A 21,168-nucleotide genomic window follows, 5' to 3' on the forward strand; every position below is an offset into this window, starting at 1 on the left:
AAACTTTAATTAAATAGATTTTTTGGAAGGATGCAGAAATAGCAGTCACCTTTTTTTCACTGTTTTCCATGACCCAAAAGATACAGTAAGTAAGGCTCGGATCCTTTCTTTTTCCAAAGGAGAAAACATGCTAATCTTTCAGAGAAAATCATTGGCATTAAATTAAAAAGTGCTGGTCAATGTCTGGGGGTGGGATTTGGGGTCCTGGTCTACAGGTTAAGCTCCCTGAATTGCATATAGAAAAAACGACAGAGAAATTCTTCAAAGTAAATAATCTTTTTGGAAAGACGCATCGATAGCTGTGATTTTATTTTTATTTATTTTTTTTAATTAGAAAAAAAATATTTAAAGTAAGACTTTGACCCTTCTCCTTCAGGTAGTACATTGGATGTGTCTGTTCAACATATGAGATTCTTGAAAAATAATTTTGGATTTGCTATTGTTTACTTTGAATTGTAGATCTATTTAAAATCACTTAGAAAAATCAATTGCAAATGTGTTTTATGATTTCAGTGTTTGATGTGAATTATAATAAGTCAATGTGTTCCATGAAATGTAGCAAAAAAGTGAATTGTACATCATTGTTGTACTTGTTTTTCTAAATGTTTATATATAATATATACATATAAGTTATATTGTTGCAATGAGGAATCAGACAATATTTAATGAATTATTTCTTGTTGGACTGTCTGACCTTCCCACTCTTCAGCTTCCTCTGTTTATCTTCTTCCTTCTCATCTACCTTCTGACATTAATCTGGAATTTGCTGATCATTGTCCTCATAGTCACCGACTCTCACCTCCACATTCCTATGTATTTCTTCCTGGGGAACCTGGCCGGTTTGGACCTTTGCAGTTCCTCAGTCATCGTCCCACGAATGTTATTTGACCTTCACACTACAAAAAGAAAGATTACAACAACGGCTTGTATGACCCAAGTCTTCTTCTTTGTATTTTGCATTGCCTCTGAGGCTTTTCTGTTGTCCGTCATGTCCTATGACCGATACATTGCTATTTGTAAGCCATTGCATTACATAGAGATCATGAGTTGGAAAGCGTGTGTAGAGTTGGTGTTCAGTGTGTGGTGTCTCAGTTTCCTTTATTCTTCAATCCACACATTTTATGCTTTTAAATTAACATTTTGTGAATCAGATACTGTAGAAAGTTTCTTCTGTGACCTTCCACAATTGTTTCATATCTCTTGCAGTGAAACCTACATCAACATTCTGCTCATTGTTTTCTTGGGTGGCCTTCTTGGAGTTTGGACTCTAATTATGATTTTCTTTCCTTATGTCTACATATTCAAAACTGTTCAAAAAATAGAAGTGAAGGGCAATAGGAGTAAAGTGTTCTCTACCTGTACCCCTCACCTCACAGTGGTGTTTATATATTATGGCTCTAGTTTTTTTAATTATTTACAGCTAAATGCAAGTCATCAGTTTGCTGGTAACAAAGTGGTGTCCATGTTTTACACCGTGATACTTCCTCTCCTCAATCCTCTGATTTATAGTTTAAGGAACCAGGATTTCAAAACAGCATTCCGAGATGTTTTAAGGAAGATCATCCCCAATGTGATACAGAATTTACCTAAACTAAACCATTACAGCTAAATTTTAAAAAGAGTGGCTGTGTGCGCATGCTCACATCAGAGGCTTTGAAGAAGTGTTTGTGCACACCTCTGGCACAGAGCACAGCCCTTATTTATTTATTTATTTCAGGTACTTATATAGGGCTGTCAATATACGCAGCACTTTACATATATATTGTACATTCACATCAGTCCCTGACCCTCAAGGGGAGTACAATCTAAGGTCCCTAACTCACATTCATACATACACATACTAGGGACAATATAGACAGGAGCCAGTTAACCTCCCAGCATGTCTTTGGAGTCAGGCTATTCCACGATATCACATGCCAGCCGCCCATCCAAGGGCATGCATGTGCCTCGGGATCCTTTTGTAAGTCTCCCCGCTGTTAGAATAAAATAGATTAGCAGGTGATTCCCCATCAACACCAAGTGTGTTCATGGGGGGAATACAAACTTTTTCTTTGTTCAAAATATATATAATTTTTGTCCAAAAAAAATATCTATAGCCTTCCTTAATCTACTATCCCAGATAGACTTCATTAGGATACATAGTTTCTCTTTCCTTCACTTATTTATAAAGTGCTTCCAGGTAATTCCTCTGATCATTTTTGCCATATATCAACAAAGAGAAAAATAAAATCTAGTTTCCAGATAACACATAAGGCCTTGTCGTTTGTACTGGAAATTCAAACCATAGTTAACACTGTCATTTATTATTTTTGAATAAGTACAGCTGGAAAATCAGCCTTCATCAACAAGTCATTCAAATTTCACTTTTAATTCTGATGTTTTTTATTTTTACTGCAGTTTTGTTTTATATTTTTTGATAACTGCTCCACTTTTAACAATTTTTTTCATCTTTAATTCAGCACCAAAACTTTTTAATTAAAACTCCAATAATTGTATGAAATAATAAAACAGAAAAACATATATTTGTAAAATACTATTTTAAATTGCATTAAAATAATAGCAGTTGTTTTGCTGATCATTATGTATAGGCCCAATGTGAGTGCTTTTCAAAGATTCATTAATTTAAATAATGCTTCATTTTCTGTAGAGATTAATTGTCCAGGGGAGCCATGTTTTAGATTGATCTCAGATGGATACAGAGCCAATATACACTTCTGTGTGCTTTGGAGACGCCAGGGGAAATTTCTGTATTATAAATACCGTATTTGCTGGCGTATAAGACGATTGGGCGTATAAGACGACCCCCCTACTTTTCCTGCTAAAATGTAGTGTTTGGGCTATACTTGCCGTATAAGACTACCCCTCTTCCAATGCACACCAGTGGGAGGAATAGTGCCCCATCATTGATGTCAGTGGGAGGAATAGTGCCCCATCATTGGTATCAGTGGGAGGAATAGTGCCCCATCATTGGTATCAGTGGGAGGAATAGTGCCCCATCATTGGCATTAGTGGCAGGAATAGTGCCCCATCATTGGTGTCAGTGGGAGGAATAGTGCCCCATCATTGGCATTAGTGGAGGAATAGTGCCCCATCATTGGTATCAGTGGCAGGAATAGTGCCCCATCATTGGTGTCAGTGGGAGGAATAGTGCCCCATCATTGATGTCAGTGGGAGGAATGGTGTCCCATCATTGGTGTCAGTGAGGGGTGGAATAGTGCCCCATCGTTGGTGTCAGTGGGGGGGAGGAATAGTGCCCCATCATTGATGTCAGTGGGAGGAATAGTGCCCCATCATTGGTGTCAGTGGAGGAATAGTGCCCCATCATTGGTGCCAGTGGGAGGAATAGTGCCCTATCATTAGTATCAGTGGAGGAATAGTGCTCCATCATTGGTGTCAGTGGGAGGAATAGTGCCCCATCATTGGTATCAGTGGCAGGAATAGTGCCCCATCATTGGTATCAGTGGGAGGAATAGTGCCCCATCATTGGTATCAGTGGGAGGAATAGTGCCCCATCATTGGTATCAGTGGGGGGAATAGGTGCCCCATCATTGGTATCAGTGGCAGGAATGGTGCCCCATCATTGGTATCAGTGGCAGGAATAGTGCCCCATCATTGGTATCAGTGGGGGGAATAGGTGCCCCATCATTGGTGTCAGTGGAGGAATAGTGCCCCATCATTGGTATCAGTGGCAGGAATAGTGCCCCATCATTGGTGTCAGTGGGAGGAATAGTGCCCCATCATTGATGTCAGTGGGAGGAATGGTGTCCCATCATTGGTGTCAGTGAGGGGTGGAATAGTGCCCCATCGTTGGTGTCAGTGGGGGGGAGGAATAGTGCCCCATCATTGATGTCAGTGGGAGGAATAGTGCCCCATCGTTGGTGTCAGTGGGGGGGAGGAATAGTGCCCCATCGTTGGTGTCAGTGGGAGGAATAGTGCCCCATCATTGGTATCAGTGACACCAATGATGGGGCACTATTGAGAAGATTTTCAAGGGTCAAAAAGTCGTCTTATACGCCGGCAAATACGGTATATATAAATGAATCACATACAAATACATTGTGATACAACACGCAGTACAGTTTTCTTCTATGTTACTGTAACTGCAATCTTTTCCCCATCATGTCAGCTTCCACTGGACTGACCCTTGAAATTGGGTGTCGTTATCCAAGGATATTAGAAGCATTTTACCAGATTGTCATTTCTTTCAGTTGACTTTTCCCATATATATGCTATATATTTCTTTTTAGATTTATTTTACAGTTATTGTACCTTGCAGACATTATTATTTGTGTGTTTTTATTTTTTACTGCTTATCAGATTTTGTTTTATAAACATATCCCATATAAGATCATACAATATAGGCACATACATTTCAAGTTTTTGCATATTATAGTTTTTTTTTTTAACTGATATTTTTAATCTATACAGCTGTATTATACAGAAACATATGTGCTGCACTATTCCAAATAAATCTAGATATCAGTGTATGGTATATGGTGATATATAATGCAAAAAATATTAACCCCTTGGTGCCGGCGCCTGCCAGCAAGTGGTTAATACAAGTTTTTGGAAATGTAATCTGACACATTTTTAAATGAGGTCCAAGCTGATAAATATTAAAACAGGGCTTCTTTTACACATAGTTAAGCTTACATGTAAGGTATTAAATTAAATATAAATATGTTGTGCTTCCCCCTTCCAATGTACAATCAATAATATGAATGCATAAAACATTAAAAGTGTACAATTTAAAGAAGTGACAAAGGGAATCAAAACAAAGTGACATGTAGTATCCTTGATGGGAATCACATGGGGGAGTCTATATGCAGTATAAGATATATCTCTAATTTCATCTTCAGTATTTTGGTATTTGGATACTTGTGAGTGCAGTTCTCCTAGTTATACATGTATCATATTTCACAAATGTGATCATATGATTGACCGCCTGGTGCAGAGTTTTTGTTTTTTTCACATTAAATATGGTAAGTGGATAGCAGTTAAATTACGTGTGAAAATTACTGAGATCGATATTAGATTGGATCCAGAGGTATGTCTTCTCCATGTCACAGAGCTTCCAGTGAGATTATACAAGGATTCAGGAATATGGCATTTCTTGAGCGCAGCTAAGAGTCTTATACCGAGGTTCTGGAAAAAAAGGGAGGTGCCGACAGAGGAGGATTGGATGGTCAGAATGAATCAGATTTGTGGGACGGAAAGATTGTATTATATGCATATAGATAAGATGGGGAAGTATTATATAAAGTGGAAAAAATGGGAAGAGTATAGAGAAAAAGTGAAATATATGATGATCATTTATTCCCCTCGAAATAAAAACGGATTTTAGAAATGGTTTTTAGAAAGAAAAAAAAAAAGGTTTTGGGTTAGAAGAGAAATGCAGAGTGGGAGGGGGGGGAGGTGATTGAAGGAGTAGGGGAGGGGGGGGGGGGAGGGAGGGTAGGGGAAGTGGGATATAGATAAATTATGTCAATAGGAAGATATTGTTTTGATGCCTTTTTATCGAAGAAAGTGATTGTGATTTGTACTTGGTTGAAAATTAATAAATATTTATAATAAAAAAAAAATTGTGTTAGGGTTATTTTTATGGTGAATTTAGTTAATCGTGTTAGTGAGTTGAGTTAGGGAGGGCCTACACATAGGGGAGTTGACTCTGGGACATTTAATTGGATGGGAAAATGCACTAAACTTATTAGTCCATTTGATTGATTTTGCACATCTTTTTGATAACACAATCTTAATTCCATTTAGAGGCAGTGTGGTGGATTTACTAAAAGCAAATAGACAGTTGCACTCTGCAGTCGCTCCAGAGCTTAGTAAATGAGGTAAAGATTCACTTTGCAAAGAATACCCAATCACATGCCAGGAAAATAGAAAAAAAAACAGCATTTATGCTTGCGCGTGATTGGATGACGGAAGTCAGCAACGCATTTGCTCATTTACTAAGATCTGGAGTAACTGCAATTTGCAAAGTGCACAGTTTATTGACCTTTAGTAAATCAACCCCAGTGGTGGCAACACTTGCAATTTACTTTAGTGAAGTCTCACTTTATGGCAGCTGCTGTGGCTATCTGAGCTTTCTGTTAAAAAAAAAAAAAAAAAAAAAAAAGAGAAAGTATACTAATCTCCCAGAAAAATTAGCTGAAACACAATAAAACATATCAATATGTTTTGAATGCCTCATTTGATCTATGATTCATGCTTTGCAAATAGCATGAAAATAAAATATTTAATTTAGGAAAAATTGTGGGAATATATGTATGTCTTTGGTTTCTAAATCTATCTTTCTATCTATCTATCTATCTATCTATCTATCTATTATCTATCTATCTATCTATCTATTATCTATCTATCTATTATCTATCTATCTATCTATCTATTATCTATCTATCTATCTATTATCTATCTATCTATCTATCTATCTATCTATCTATCTATCTATCTATCTATTATCTATCTATCTATCTATTATCTATCTATCTATCTATTATCTATCTATCTATCTATCTATCTATCTATCTATTATCTATCTATCTATCTATCTATCTATCTATCTATCTATCTATTATCTATCATCTATTATCTATTATCTATTATCTATCTATTATCTATCTATTATCTATCTATCTATCTATTATCTATCGATCTATCTATCTATCTATCTATCTATCTATCTATCTATCTATTATCTATCTATCTATTATCTATCTATCTATCTATTATCTATCTATCTATCTATCTATCTATCTATTATCTATCTATCTATTATCTATCTATCTATCTATCTATCTATCTATTATCTATCTATCTATTATCTATCTATCTATTATCTATCTATCTATCTATCTATCTATCTATCTATCTATCTATCTATCTATCTATCTATTATCTATCTATTATCTATTATCTATCTATCTATCTATCTATCTATCTATCTATCTATCTATCTACTATCTATCTATCTATCTATCTATCTATCTATTATCTATCTATCTATCTATCTATCTATCTATTATCTATCTATCTATCTATCTATCTATCTATCTATTATCTATTATCTATCTATCTATCTATCTATCTATCTATCTATCTATCTATCTATCTATTATCTATCTATCTATCTATCTATTATCTATCTATCTATCTATCTATCTATCTATCTATCTATCTATCTATTATCTATCTATCTATCTATCTATCTATCTATCTATTATCTATCTATCTACTATCTATCTATCTATCTATCTATCTATCTATCTATCTATCTATTATCTATCTATCATCTATCTATCTATCTATCTATCTATCATCTATCTATCTATCTATCTATCTATCTATCTATCTATCTATCCATCTATCTATCTATTATCTATCTATCTATTATCTATCTATTATCTATCTATCTATCTATCTATCTATCTATCTATCTATCTATCTATCTATCTATCTATTATCTATCTATCTATCATCTATCTATCTATCTATCTATCTATCTATCTATCTATTATCTATCTATTATCTATCTATCTATCTATCTATCTATCTATTATCTATCTATCTATCTATCTATCTATCTATCTATCTATTATCTATCTATCTATCTATCTATCTATCTATCTATCTATTATCTATCTATTATCTATCTATCTATCTATCTATTATCTATCTATCTATCTATCTATCTATCTATCTATCTATCTATTATCTATCTATCTATCTATCTATTATCTATCTATCTATCTATCTATCTATCTATCTATCTATCTATCTATGTCTTTGGTTTCTTATGATTCAAGATTACTTCTTGTCGTTTTTCAGTACTTATGATGATGTGCAGTCTAAATAAGTCCACGTCATTCTTCTTGCATCTATCAGTAAATGTATTGCTTCCGATAACATATAAGATTCTGGGTAAACAATTCTAGAATTTTGGATCTTTTACAGTAAAACTTAATTTTAGTAAATCATTTCACAATTGTAAATATGTTGAGTAATTTTAACCTTTAATATTGTTCAAATCATTATTTCTTATTTTTTAAAGGGAGATTAACTGAATATTTTAAATATGTTAAATGTTAAGTAAAAGTAAAATAGAAGATGATGCCCTAGTGAATTAGACAGCTTTGAAGGTTTTCTTTTTCTCTGGACTAAAGAAATCTTAACAGATGAATAGCCCCATTTGGGTGCTTCAATGTAAAAGCATCACAAGGCCAGCCTATCTAGACTGCTCTGCCCTTGTAGATACTGTAACACATTTTGACTCACTGGGTCTTTGAATTCACCATTTAACGAAGGAAACAAATATGAAATTTAAATAAATCAACACCCTATGCAATTTCCCCTCCAATCTTCCCACTCCACCAATCATAATGCAGCCTAAAGAAGAGGCTGGATCTGAATGAGGAAAATTCATGAGGAATCAACAGTACAGTCCATGTTAAAAAACTGTGTAACGAAACAACTCAATACAACTGTTACACAAAGTCTGAACTGCACAAACTATATACTGTATAATATATTTATTAAAGCATATTACATTAAATCGTTAAAAAAGGAATCTTTATGGCACACTACAAATGTATTTCCATTGTAAATGTAACAAATCAAGTAATTCCCTTAGCTGCAGCAAATGGTTTACTTTTGAAACACACATTTACATGAATATTTTTTAAACAAGTGATATAAAGGAGTAAAATTTTTGTCAATGGGAAATCAGACAAATTTAAGTGAATTCTTTCTCTCTGGATTTTCTGACCTTCCTGATCTTCATTTTCTTCTCTTTCTCTTCTTCCTTCTCATTTATCTTCTGACATTAATCTGGAATTTGCTGATCATCTACCTCATAGTCATCGACTCACACCTCCATATTCCTATGTATTTCTTCCTGGGGAACCTGGCCAGTTTGGACCTCTGTTTCTCCACGGTGACCCTCCCACGAACGTTGTTTGACCTTCACACCAAGAGCAGAAAGATTTCCATGAAAGCTTGTATAACTCAAGTTTTTTCATTTTTATTCTTTGCCGCTGCTGAAGGTTTACTATTGACTGTCATGTCCTATGATCGATATACCGCCATTTGTCAGCCATTGCATTACATACAGATTATGAGTTGGAAAGTGTGCGTACAGTTGGTGTCCATTGTGTGGTGTATTGCTTTTACCAATGCTTTAGTTCACACACTTTATGCCTTAAAATTAACATTTTGTGGATCAAATATTATAGAAAGTTTCTTCTGTGACCTGCCCAAGTTGTTTCAGATCTCCTGTAGTGATATCTACATCAACATTCTGCTTATCTTCATTGTAGGTGGCTTGCTTGGAGTTGGGTCTCTAATACTGACTCTCCTCTCCTATGTTTCTATATTCAAAAGTGTCCTTAAATTACAAGCTAAGGGCAACATAAATAAAGTTTTCTTCACATGTACTCCTCATCTGACTGCGGTCTTCATATTTTATGGCTCTGTTTTTTTTAATTATTTTCAGCCAAGGTCTAATTCTCATTTTCCTGGAGACAAAGTGGGTCCTATTTTTTACACGGCGATCACTCCACTTCTTAATCCTTTGGTTTACAGTCTGAGGAACCAGGATTTCAGAAAGTCATTCCAGTATGTTTTTAAGGAAGATAATGCATAATTAGTCTAAAACAACCTTCATTCCTGGATCTCAGAAGGTTATTGGTGTTGATTTACTAAAGGTATATGGGTTGTGCAGCGCAAGTGCAGTTGCTTTAGATATGTGGGGAACATGCAAGGAAAATAAACAAAGAGCTTCTCCTCGGATCTAGATATGTGGGGAACATGCAAGGAAAATAAACAAAGAGCTTCTCCTCGGATCTAGATATGTGGGGAACATGCAAGGAAAATAAACAAATGGCATTTTTGATTTAATATGATTGGATGAAAGAAATCAGTAGAGCTTCGCCTCATTTCAGAGCTTCTCCTCGGATCTAAAGCAACTGCACTTAAAGTGCCCTTGCAGTGCACAGCCTATTTACCTTTAGTAAATCAACCCCCTTGTGTTTTTAGGACTCAAAAATTCATTAGAAAGATGAATGATAAGTGTGCTCAGATACATTGCAAATTCAAGTTACTGTACTATTATGTGCCTGTTCTTTGTAGGTACAGGTAGTTTTATATTTACTTTGTGACATACAGCATGACATCTACATTTACCAATGCATGCTTGTACTCTGTGCTGTATTATATAAAAACAAAAATAAAAAAATATTTTTCTTTTAACCGCCTCCCACCCGCCATATAAGGTAATGACGGGCGCAAGGCAGTTCTCTCGTTCTGGGAGGACGTCATATGATGGCCTGTTCTTACCTGACTGTTGTACCGATCCGACAGCCTTAGGACTAATCCTGCAATACCAGTGCACAGAATCAGACCCATTTACAGTACTGGAGGAGGGGGGGTTGGCTCCTGAAATGCAATGGAATTTTTCTAGTGTGACTAAGTTGTATCATTAAATTGGTTCTTTTTTCAGTGCTACCAAACTGGAGCCAGAGTGACCAGTAGCTGCTTTAGTGATCCATAGAATATATGAACCCAAGACGCAAGGTATCCCAACCTTCACACTTGGCATGGGTAGAGTGTATATTGGGAGTGATCAACAGAAGGAGTTCTGGAATGCATATCAGGAACAGTGGCAGTCCAAGCAGTAATTTTATGCTACAAGAATGACAAATATGTTGGGTGGCTGGCATTGTTCAGGAGGCTCCATGAATGAGAGGTGTGTATTAAATCAGCATTATGACCAGAGTGGAAGCAACTAGCAGCAATATTGGGGAAGGAATCTGTCCAACACTGCCAATGATAGAACAGTTTTCTGGGGTTGAGGAGATAAGTCAGCATCAGAAATGCTGAGCGCTGCCTCTTTAAATAGCACTTAGGGAAAAGTGTAAGAATAGCTGTAAATGTAGATATATACTAAAGGTATATTAAAGGTATAGGTAGGAATAGCTGGGGACATGTTTCTTACCTGCAGTACATAGGAACAGGTATAGATTGGTATGAACAAGAAACACTGTGAGCAGTAATATTTAGAAATATAAAGCAGGAAGTACAGTGATCATGGTCAGCAGTATACAGAAGAGAGAATAGCAGGCACAGTGACAGTGTCAGGGCTCCCAGGTATGACCAGAGGTGTGTGACTGAAGCAGGGAAACGCAGACTTCAGGTATGTGATTAACAATGTAATTTATTAACACTAACAATACAAACATAAACGCAGTGCAATACTAAACATAATACAGTGCAAACAAACCCAACCAACCACCCACAGATAACAGTACATACAAGCAAGCGTCGTCAGGCAGGCCGAGTCAATATCAATTGGGCAGGTAGGTACAGGGGGAGCAAGCGGAGAATGGTCGGGGTCACAGGCCAGGTTCAGCAGGTAGCAAGCAGCGTAGTACAGAGGGTCAGGCAGAGGGATGGTCAGGGTCACAAGCCAGGGATCAGAACAGGTAGCAAGCAGCGTAGTACAGAGGGTCAGGCAGAGGGATGGTCAGGGTCACAAGCCAGGGATCAGAACAGGTAGCAAAGGAACAGAAACAGGATGCAGGACAGATACAGGGCCCAGGACAAACACAACACCAAGGCAGAGTCTGCAAGTCTGGCCATCCCTTAAATACCCCAGCATAATCAGTTCCAGGTGTTAGCTGGCTGCAAAGTTGAGTCTCTGAATGCTGGGAGCATCCGCTGGCCAGCCCTGGTACTGCAGATCAAAAGGCAGGTGAGTCCCACCATTGCTGGCTAGTCCATTCCTGACAGACAGTGGCCAGCAGGGTAACAAAAGGAGTACAAGTGTCACGGGCCTTTAACACAGGAATCAGCAGTACATGGGTTTTAACATAGGTTTCTGCATCAGGGGTGGACTGACAACTCATGGGGCCCCCGGGCAATAGGGGATCATGGGGTCCCTGTGTCCTTGCCCAAACTCAAAAAAGCCTATGAAAAAGGGACCAGGGGGCATCTCATGGGACCCCCTACTGACCCCGTGCCCTCGGGCAGTACCCGAGTTTCCAAATGGTCAGTCCGCCCCTGTTCTGCATAGACTGGCTTGGAAAGCGGACCCAGTTGCAGTAAGAAATGGCACATTAATAGCCGTCAGTAGGATAAAGCCAGGACTATAATTGGCATGGATAGATTTGTGTTAATTAACAGGATACAGTAAAAAAGAAGAATAGTCATGAATATGAATAGATAGCGCAGACTTAAGTTCACCTTTTTGTAACAAGTTACATGTTACAGCTATATTCAGGTTGTAACATGTGATATGTTACGTTCAGACCAGCCCCTGCTCCCCCTGCTTTGACAACTAGCGGGGGATCTTCTCCCTCCTCGCTAGCTGTCAAATGTAGAAAAAAAAAATTGGCCATGCGGGGCTCCGCCCACATGGCCGTGTCACTCATTCGCAGTCATGAGAGACCACAAGTCCCCGCAGCCTTAGCGGCTGTCAGAATATCTGCTTGCTCATACATCCTGTACATCTCATACATCCTGTACACCCCGCACATTTTTCGGGTCGGCGTTTGGTGGCGGGCATCGTGATTGATTTTGGATCTACTTCGGGGTGCATTTTATTAATTTTTGTTTTTAATAAAGGACTTGTCACAGTCTACTACACTTTTTTTGTGAATGGGCAGTGGTACCATGTACCGCATAGTCATTCACAAAAGTGGGGACGAGATGTGGGAGTCCCCTTGTTAAAGGGGGCTTCCAGATTCTGATCAGCCCATCGCCCGCAGATCCCACAACAGGGGCGGACTGACCAATTGGAAACTCGGCACTGCCCAAGGGCCCGGGGTCAGTAGGGGGCCCCATGAGATTCTCCTCGTACCTTTTGCATAGGCTTTTTTGAGTTTGGGCAAGGATACAGGGGCCCCATGATCCCCTATTGCCCGGGGGCCCCATGAGTTGTCAGTCCGCCCCTGCCCCACAACCACTGGACAGGGTTGTGGGGAAGAGATCCTTGTCCCCATCAACATGGGACAAGGTGCTTTGGGGGGTGAGCCCCCCTACCCCAAAGCACCCCCCCCATGTTGAGGGCATGTGGCCTGGTATGGTTCAGTAAGGGGGGTACTCACTCGTCTCCCCCCTTTCCCGACCTGCTGGGCTGCATGCTCAGATAAGGGTCTGGTATGGATTTTGGGGGGGCATGACATTTTTTTTACATTTTGGCGTGGGGGGTTCCTCTCAAAATCCATACCAGACCTGAGGGCTTGGTATGGATGGGAGGGGGGACCCCACTCCATTTTTTTTGGTCATTTTTTAATTGTCGGGCAATGCCGACAATTCTTTTGACATTCAACTGTCATCGGGGAACCCCACTGACAGCTGAAATATGAATGAATGTCTCACTTCTAAAATACAGCGTGACTTCATAATATAACCCATGCCGGATTTTAGTAACTAAGCAGTATCTTACCACGTACTTAGATGCGGTTAGAAACCGCTCAGTAAATTGTCCCTGTTCGAAGTTCACTGTCGAACTTTCGGTAGGTTCAATTGTTTGACAGTGAACCAAACCTCCACCTATGGGTTTTTTTACTATCTTTTTTACTATCTTCAACTTAAGCATGCAGTAAAGGCCCAAGGACCGCCTGAATTATGACACCTTTCCCCTCCACCCACATTTAACTATGTGCAATCTGTCATATCTAATAAGGGTTCCATCTCTCACTGTTATACAATGCTCTTAAACAGCTACCTTGAGGGCTACCTGAGTAGGATTAGAGAATGATGAGAGAAGGATGTGCACACATTCGAGGAAGATCAATGGGAACAGCTTAACTAGCCCACAGGTTCTTTCACCTCTATATTAATTTAAGAGTTATTTAATATTTCAATTCGAATGCACTCTAAAAAACGCAAGCTATGGTGCTAAGCCAGAGCCCTCTATGTAGGATCTCATCCATACGTTATGGCAACGTCTCAAGGTACAACATTATTGGGTGTTGGTGTTAGAAACTCTTACCTCTGTTTTCCAAACCACCATACAGCTTGACCAAAAACAATGTATATTGGGCATACTTGACGAAGTCACCCGACAGTCACATCAGATAGTGGCAATCTCTAGCTCTGGTTCACACCAAATGTGACACTGAAATTGTGCTACTGCAATTGAAGTAGCTCAATATGGCTTGCTTGTCATCTGTTGGATTTAAAGCACAAATGTCAAAGCAAGTCGCACCTGAAATTTCAAAAATTAGTGCAGGAACTATTTTCCAAATCGGTACGACTCTGATGTGGATTTGAAGGGTTCTATTGCTATCAAAAGGGTGGGAACTGTCAAATCGCATGACAAGTTGCACCGGTGTGAACTTAGGTGTTGTTTCAGGCCAGCAAATTGATTCTCCAATATTGGAACTCTGAAGCTCCTCTGACCAGGGAGGACTGGATGCATAATATGAGGATTACCTTAGGGTATGTGTCACGGTGTGAGGTCAGGTTCAGAGACCAGTAGCTATAGCAGCAGACCAACCAACAGGATAGGTAAACAAGGAGGTCACCCTGGGAGATGACACAGGCTCGCCTGAGGTGCGGGGTCTAAGCACTAACCGGTATTCACCAGAGCTCCTGATGGTGGAGATGGATTTTGCTGTGTGTTAGTACCAGGTCGCAGTTCTCAGGATCACCCCACCAGGAAGTGAGCAAGCCAGGATCCAGTAACTGATATAGCAGAAACATAGTCAGTAAAGAAGCCAAGGGTCGGTAACAAGCAGAAGCAGGTTGGGATGAGGCAGAATTGTAGTCAAGGAACAAGCCAAAGGTCGGTAGCGAAGGTATGGAGAGACAAAGCGAGATACTGGCTGGAGAAGGCACAATAATCTGGCAAACAGGAAGTGCAGAAACATGGCTTAAATCAGGAAGTTCATGGGAGGAGCAAGGAGTTCAAGGTTCATCAGAAAACAAGGCACAAGGCAGGATTGTCCAATAGATCAGGCAGAGTGTTGTCCAGGATGCCAGGTAGCTCAGTAAGAAGTGTTACTGCCTGACACAGTCAAGGTCCCAGGTTCAAGTCCAGGCCCTGACAGTATGATTGATAAGTTTGGGAGGCCTTGTTGGCCATCCTGGGTCACACTCTACTTTGGCACTACATAGGTTGTTATAACGTTCCCCACTTAATTTGCCTAGCGCTACCTTATGTGATAGTGTTGGGATAAACTATGGTACAAGCTGGGTAGGTATGATGTCACCTTTCCTAATATCAGCACTGTTTACTCTGAATCAGTCTTTGTTATCGTCTACCATATTGTACACAGTATTTACTGGTAAGTGGTTGGCTTTACACACTGGAATCTTTTTTGTCTATGTTGTAGACTGTATGTTTATGTGTTCAATAAACTTTACTTTCTGAAAAAAAAAGGTTGTGTATAAGTTGTGGATAAATTAATTCCGATAATGCTCTATCTTCTGTAGACAATAATTTTCCCAAGGAGCCATGTTTTAGATCAACACAGAGCCAACATATTCTCCTGTGTGCCATGGAGCTCTCAGGGGGAAATTCCTGTATTATAAATACATATATCGGCATGAATAAAACGGCATCGTAACAAGAAATGCCACACAGATGTTCTATTATACTTCAGATGTTCTCTTATAATAATGTCATGTATCTATAAAGTGTCTCCATGTCAGGCCTGTTGCCACTGAGCAGCACCCTACAGAGGAGACTCCCCCCAACACTGCTTCCATCAGCATTTACCTCTGCTGGAGGTATCAACGACACATTCTGAGAAGATGCTAAAACAAAGAAAATATAACATTATACCAGGCTGGACATTCACAGGTTTTTAATTTGTTTAATTATTTATTGGAATTAGTTTATTTTTTATATAAAGCTTGATAAGCCTAATTGATATTTTCTTCAGAATTTGTTTTACAGGTACTGCTTGGGGAGAAAAAAATAAAACATATGGTATAATATATATTTCTATAATAGGTCAGATTTTGATCTTGCCATTTATTAACCTGTCTTTTGTGCTTTAGGATGCTGGGTAGATAAACAGATATATTTATATCAGGTCCACATTGCTAAATACAACGACATTCTCACTTCTTACATTCATTTTATTATTTATTTTTATTTATTTTTATTTCAGGTACTTATATAGCACCATCAATTTGTACAGTGCTTTTCATGTATATATATATTGCACATTCACTTCAATTTATTATGTTGTGTTATGTTGATTTGTGCCTTGGGTTGATAGAAATGTACCTTAATAATCGATTTTATGACTAATAAAGGGATTTCCAAGATTGTATATTTAACTAACCGTGTTAATAGAAAACAAAGTATTACCATATTAAAGAGAAAAATACATTATATTGCCAAAAATTTTGGGCCTCTGGCCTTTCCACACACATGAACTTTAATGGTCCCCCAGTCTTAGTCCATAGGGTTCAATATTGAGTTGGCCCCGCCCTTTCCACACACATGACCTTTATTGGCCTCCCAGTCTTAGTCCGTAGGGTTCAATATTGAGTTGGCCCCGCCCTTTGCAGCTATAACAGCTTCAACTCTTCTGGGAAGGCCGTCCACAAGGTTTAGGAGGGTGTCTATGGGAAGGTTGGACCATTCTTCCAGCAGCACATTTGTCAAGTCAGGCACTGATGTTGGACGAGAAGGCCTGGCTCGCAGTCTCCGCTCTAATTCATCCCAAAGGTGTTCTATGGGGTTGAGGTCAGGACTCTGTGCAGGACAGTCAAGTTCTTCCACCCCAAACTCGCTCCTCCATGTCTTTATGGACCTTGCTTTGTGCACTGGTGCGCAGTCATGTTGGAACAGGAAGGGGCCCCTGTGTCCTTGCCCACACTCAAAACACACCCAAAAAAGCCTATAGAAGGTACCAGGGGCATTTTATGGGGCCCCCTAATGACCCCGGGCCCTCGGGCAGTGCCCAAGTGCTCGAATGGTCAGTCTGCCCCTGGTAATGACTAGGCCTCACCTAGCAATGTCCTTACAATGTCTTGGGATTACTCCAGTCAGGCTTCATGAGGTACATAAATGGCCGACACCTATAGCCAGGACATTATCCACACAGTTTGTTATTATCCACAGACACCCCTTATCTGTATAGGCAGGTGATTGGTAAAGATGAACTAACACTTTAACCCCTCGCCCTCCAGAGGATTTCCCCCCCTTCCTTACCAGGCCATTTTTCACAATACGGCATTGCATTACTTTACCTGACAATTGCACGGTCATACAACGCTGCACCCAAATTAAATGTATGTCTTTTTTCCCCACAAATAGAGCTTTATTTTGGTGGTATTTGCTCCTCTCTGCATTTTTATTTTTTGTGCTATAAACAAAAAAGACTGACAATTTTGAGAAAAACAATATTTTTGACTTTTTGCTATAAAACATATCCAGTCAAAAAAAATTTTTCTGCTCCGTGTCTTTGCTAAAAAAAATCCCATTATGTGTCAATTAATTGGTTTACATGAAAGTTATAGCGTTTACAAATGGTGGTATATATACTGGAATTTTTTTATAATACTAGTAATGGCGGCGATCAGCGACTTATAACAGTACTGCGGTGGGCATTCTGACACTGTGGGGGAACTGCCTAACTGTCACTGACATCCCAAGTGACATCAATTAGTGATCAGTGCTAATAAAAAGCACTGACACTGTACTAATGGCACTGGGCATCAAAGGGTTAACTGTGTGCTATTTTACTATGTGTGCTGTTTGTGATTTACTGTGTAAGCATGCTGCTATGCAGAGCCATACAAAGCAGGAGCTGACAGGGGAGATATCTGTGTTGTTTACATACAGGTCTCTCTCCCATCAGTGATACACAGCGATCGCCGGGTGCCGGCAGGGAATCACTGGCCAGGACCCGGTGATCAACAGCTGAAGCCACCAGTGGCACACCCCCCCACCCGGAAATGCGAAATCACGTATATATATATACATGATTTTGCGCAGCCCTACCCCCCCGTAGCAGTATTTCTGCTATAGGGTGGCGTGAAAGCAGATAGGTTTCAGTGTTTTCCTAACGCTGGTAATGTTAGCTGTGTAAAGTCACATTAAAAACGTGAGCTGTTCAGCTCTTTTTAGCATTTTTGCATTAGCATTTAGCTGTGTTTTCCCACGTTTAGAGGCATTTCCCTGCATTTTTCCGCGTTTGCGTTTTGTTTGCCTTTTTTTTTACCAAAAAAAGGGTTTAATGATCAAAAAAGTCCAAAAACTCTGGTTTGTGGCGTTTTACTGCCTTTTACTGCGTTTTTTCAGCGTTAGAGTGTTTTTACAGCTAAAAAGTCTTCTAAAAACCGACTAATCTTGGGGTTTTTCTTCCAGAAAAAAATGTCCCTACCAAAAAACGCTGATTCCAGTCTCTGTGTGCATGGACACCTAGGATAACATGCTGGGGGGTTTACTAGCTGTAGAAAAAAACTCCAAAAGCCAAAAACATCCGCTCTAAAAACGTCCCGTGTGCATGAGGACTTAAAGAAAGTCCATATTTTATATGTAAATAATATCTTTTCGATACTCCCTCACCTCCCACCAGTGCAAAACAGATACCAACAAATGTCCAGATATAAGTCCAAAAATGAGAGTCCAAAAATACAGTGCTTTCCAATAAGTAGTGTTTTTCAAACGTTAAGGGACCCTCCACTTTGCTGAATTCCAATCCAGGACCTCAAAATCAGGATACCTCAAAAAAATATAAACTCAATATAGTGCATTATCATTACAACAAAAAGAAACACTCGTGAAAACTAAAAGTGATTCCTCCAAAACTCCCACCCGTGATAAAACAGCACTCCAAAAAAAGTGATAAGGTGCAGCACTCCACACCAGTGTTACCATCCAAATAAACTAAAACCATTACCCTCTAATAAACATACATCCAAAATAAATCTGAAATGAATGGTGCCATCTCTCTTGTGGAATAAATACTATTACCCTCTTGCAATGCAGACCAAGCAGAATTCCTTCAAAGCAATCCAGAGTTTCCCCCTCTTCGGAAGCTTCTATTTGCTTCCAATCCACCTTCCCAGTTCCTCAAAAGGGGCAGATAGTACACAACTCAGTGAAGTATATATAAAAGGATTTCACAATTTATTAGTATCTTACATAAAAAACGCCAGCGTCCATCCTCTCCCACAGTCCATGTATCTGAATTCCAGTGTTCAAGATGGCCGTGCCGCTACTTCCGGTTTGAAATCGTATAGTACGTCCTTACGTCCTTGACGCGTTTCGTCACTTCCGACTTGTTCACAAGGGTTCCGGACGTCCAATGTGCGGCTCCTCTTATCCTACTCTAAGTACTGGCAAGACAATCGAGCCTCCATCTTAACTCATGGCAACATCCACCACTTCCTATGTCTTCTAAATACGGCTATCATAAACGGAAAGGCGGACTACTATCACATTAAATACATCCAAAACTCATAAATAATTACAAACTCATAAATAATTACAACATTCACCTATTGGGAGAACTCCTAAGGATAATAAAACTATAATACCTAGAACGATATCACAGTTAAAGAAAAAACCATGCCCACCCTCCTACTCCCCCTAATGTCCAAACGTTAAATAGCAACAAGTTATCCCATCCTGCTATCCACTCATAATTTTCATTATGATGACATCAATATTATTATGTATATATAGAACACCTCCCTCTCATTCCTGACAATTACCACTCACTAGATCATGTTAGATTATACGCGTCTCCTTCCTAAAAATGAAACCCTATATAAACTCTAAAATACAAAATAAAATATATATAAATATATATTTTTATATTAATAATTCCCTCTCACCATATAGATATGGACCCGAAGCATATAGACTAAATATAAAATATACAATATATATAAAATATAAAATACTCAATATTCAATAATAAATATCAAATATTTAATATACTATCTCCTGCAGCTCCAATATGCAGCCAACCCCCTTTTTTTTAAATTATTAAAAATCAGAAATAAAACAATTAAGATCCAATTCAATATTCAAACCTCTAGGTTTTAAAGGTATTATAGTTTTATTATCCTTAGGAGTTCTCCCAATAGGTGAATGTTGTAATTATTTATGAGTTTGTAATTATTTATGAGTTTTGGATGTATTTAATGTGATAGTAGTCCGCCTTTCCGTTTATGATAGCCGTATTTAGAAGACATAGGAAGTGGTGGATGTTGCCATGAGTTAAGATGGAGGCTCGATTGTCTTGCCAGTACTTAGAGTAGGATAAGAGGAGCCGCACATTGGACGTCCGGAACCCTTGTGAACAAGTCGGAAGTGACGAAACGCGTCAAGGACGTAAGGACGTACTATACGATTTCAAACTGGAAGTAGCGGCACGGCCATCTTGAACACTGGAATTCAGATACATGGACTGTGGGAGAGGATGGACGCTGGCGTTTTTTATGTAAGATACTAATAAATTGTGAAATCCTTTTATATATACTTCACTGAGTTGTGTACTATCTGCCCCTTTTGAGGAACTGGGAAGGTGGATTGGAAGCAAATAGAAGCTTCCGAAGAGGGGGAAACTCTGGATTGCTTTGAAGGAATTCTGCTTGGTCTGCATTGCAAGAGGGTAATAGTATTTATTCCACAAGAGAGATGGCACCATTCATTTTGGATTTATTTTGGATGTATGTTTATTAGAGGGTAATGGTTTTAGTTTATTTGGATGGTAACACTGGTGTGGAGTGCTGCACCTTATCACTTTTTTTGGAGTGCTGTTTTATCACGGGTGGGAGTTTTGGAGGAATCACTTTTAGTTTTCACGAGTGTTTCTTTTTGTTGTAATGATAATGCACTATATTGAGTTTATATTTTTTTGAGGTATCCTGATTTTGAGGTCCTGGATTGGAATTCAGCAAAGTGGAGGGTCCCTTAACGTTTGAAAAACACTACTTATTGGAAAGCACTGTATTTTTGGACTCTCATTTTTGGACTTATATCTGGACATTTGTTGGTATCTGTTTTGCACTGGTGGGAGGTGAGGGAGTATCGAAAAGATATTATTTACATTTTGTTTGCACTTTCAAGGGTGAGAGTGATACTTTTCGTAAGGGAAATTTAGAGTATTTAATATATTTATATTTTACACACCAGGGGGTGTTGGTCACTCTAGGGGAAGGTTTGATATAATTTTGATTTGAGGAATT

At 38.8% G+C, this 21,168-nt stretch overlaps 2 protein-coding genes across 2 annotated transcripts; both read left to right on the top strand.

The window, feature by feature from the left end:
- Nucleotides 1–643: 643 nt before the first annotated feature.
- LOC149459535 (olfactory receptor 5B12-like) lies at nucleotides 644–1,609 on the top strand. Its single transcript, XM_089680951.1, has one exon. It carries the CDS (start codon nucleotides 644–646, stop codon nucleotides 1,607–1,609), a length of 966 nt encoding a protein of 321 aa, XP_089537077.1.
- Nucleotides 1,610–8,719: 7,110 nt separating this feature from the next.
- Nucleotides 8,720–9,646, top strand: LOC149459536 (olfactory receptor 1500-like). The gene has a single exon (XM_089680952.1). It carries the CDS (start codon nucleotides 8,720–8,722, stop codon nucleotides 9,644–9,646), a length of 927 nt encoding a protein of 308 aa, XP_089537078.1.
- The last annotated feature ends 11,522 nt before the right edge of the window (nucleotides 9,647–21,168 follow it).

Source organism: Staurois parvus, unplaced genomic scaffold (genome assembly GCF_062004578.1).
Source record: "Staurois parvus isolate SC_StPar_1 unplaced genomic scaffold, SC_StPar_1.0 ptg000254l, whole genome shotgun sequence".
Classification (NCBI taxonomy): domain Eukaryota; kingdom Metazoa; phylum Chordata; class Amphibia; order Anura; family Ranidae; genus Staurois; species Staurois parvus.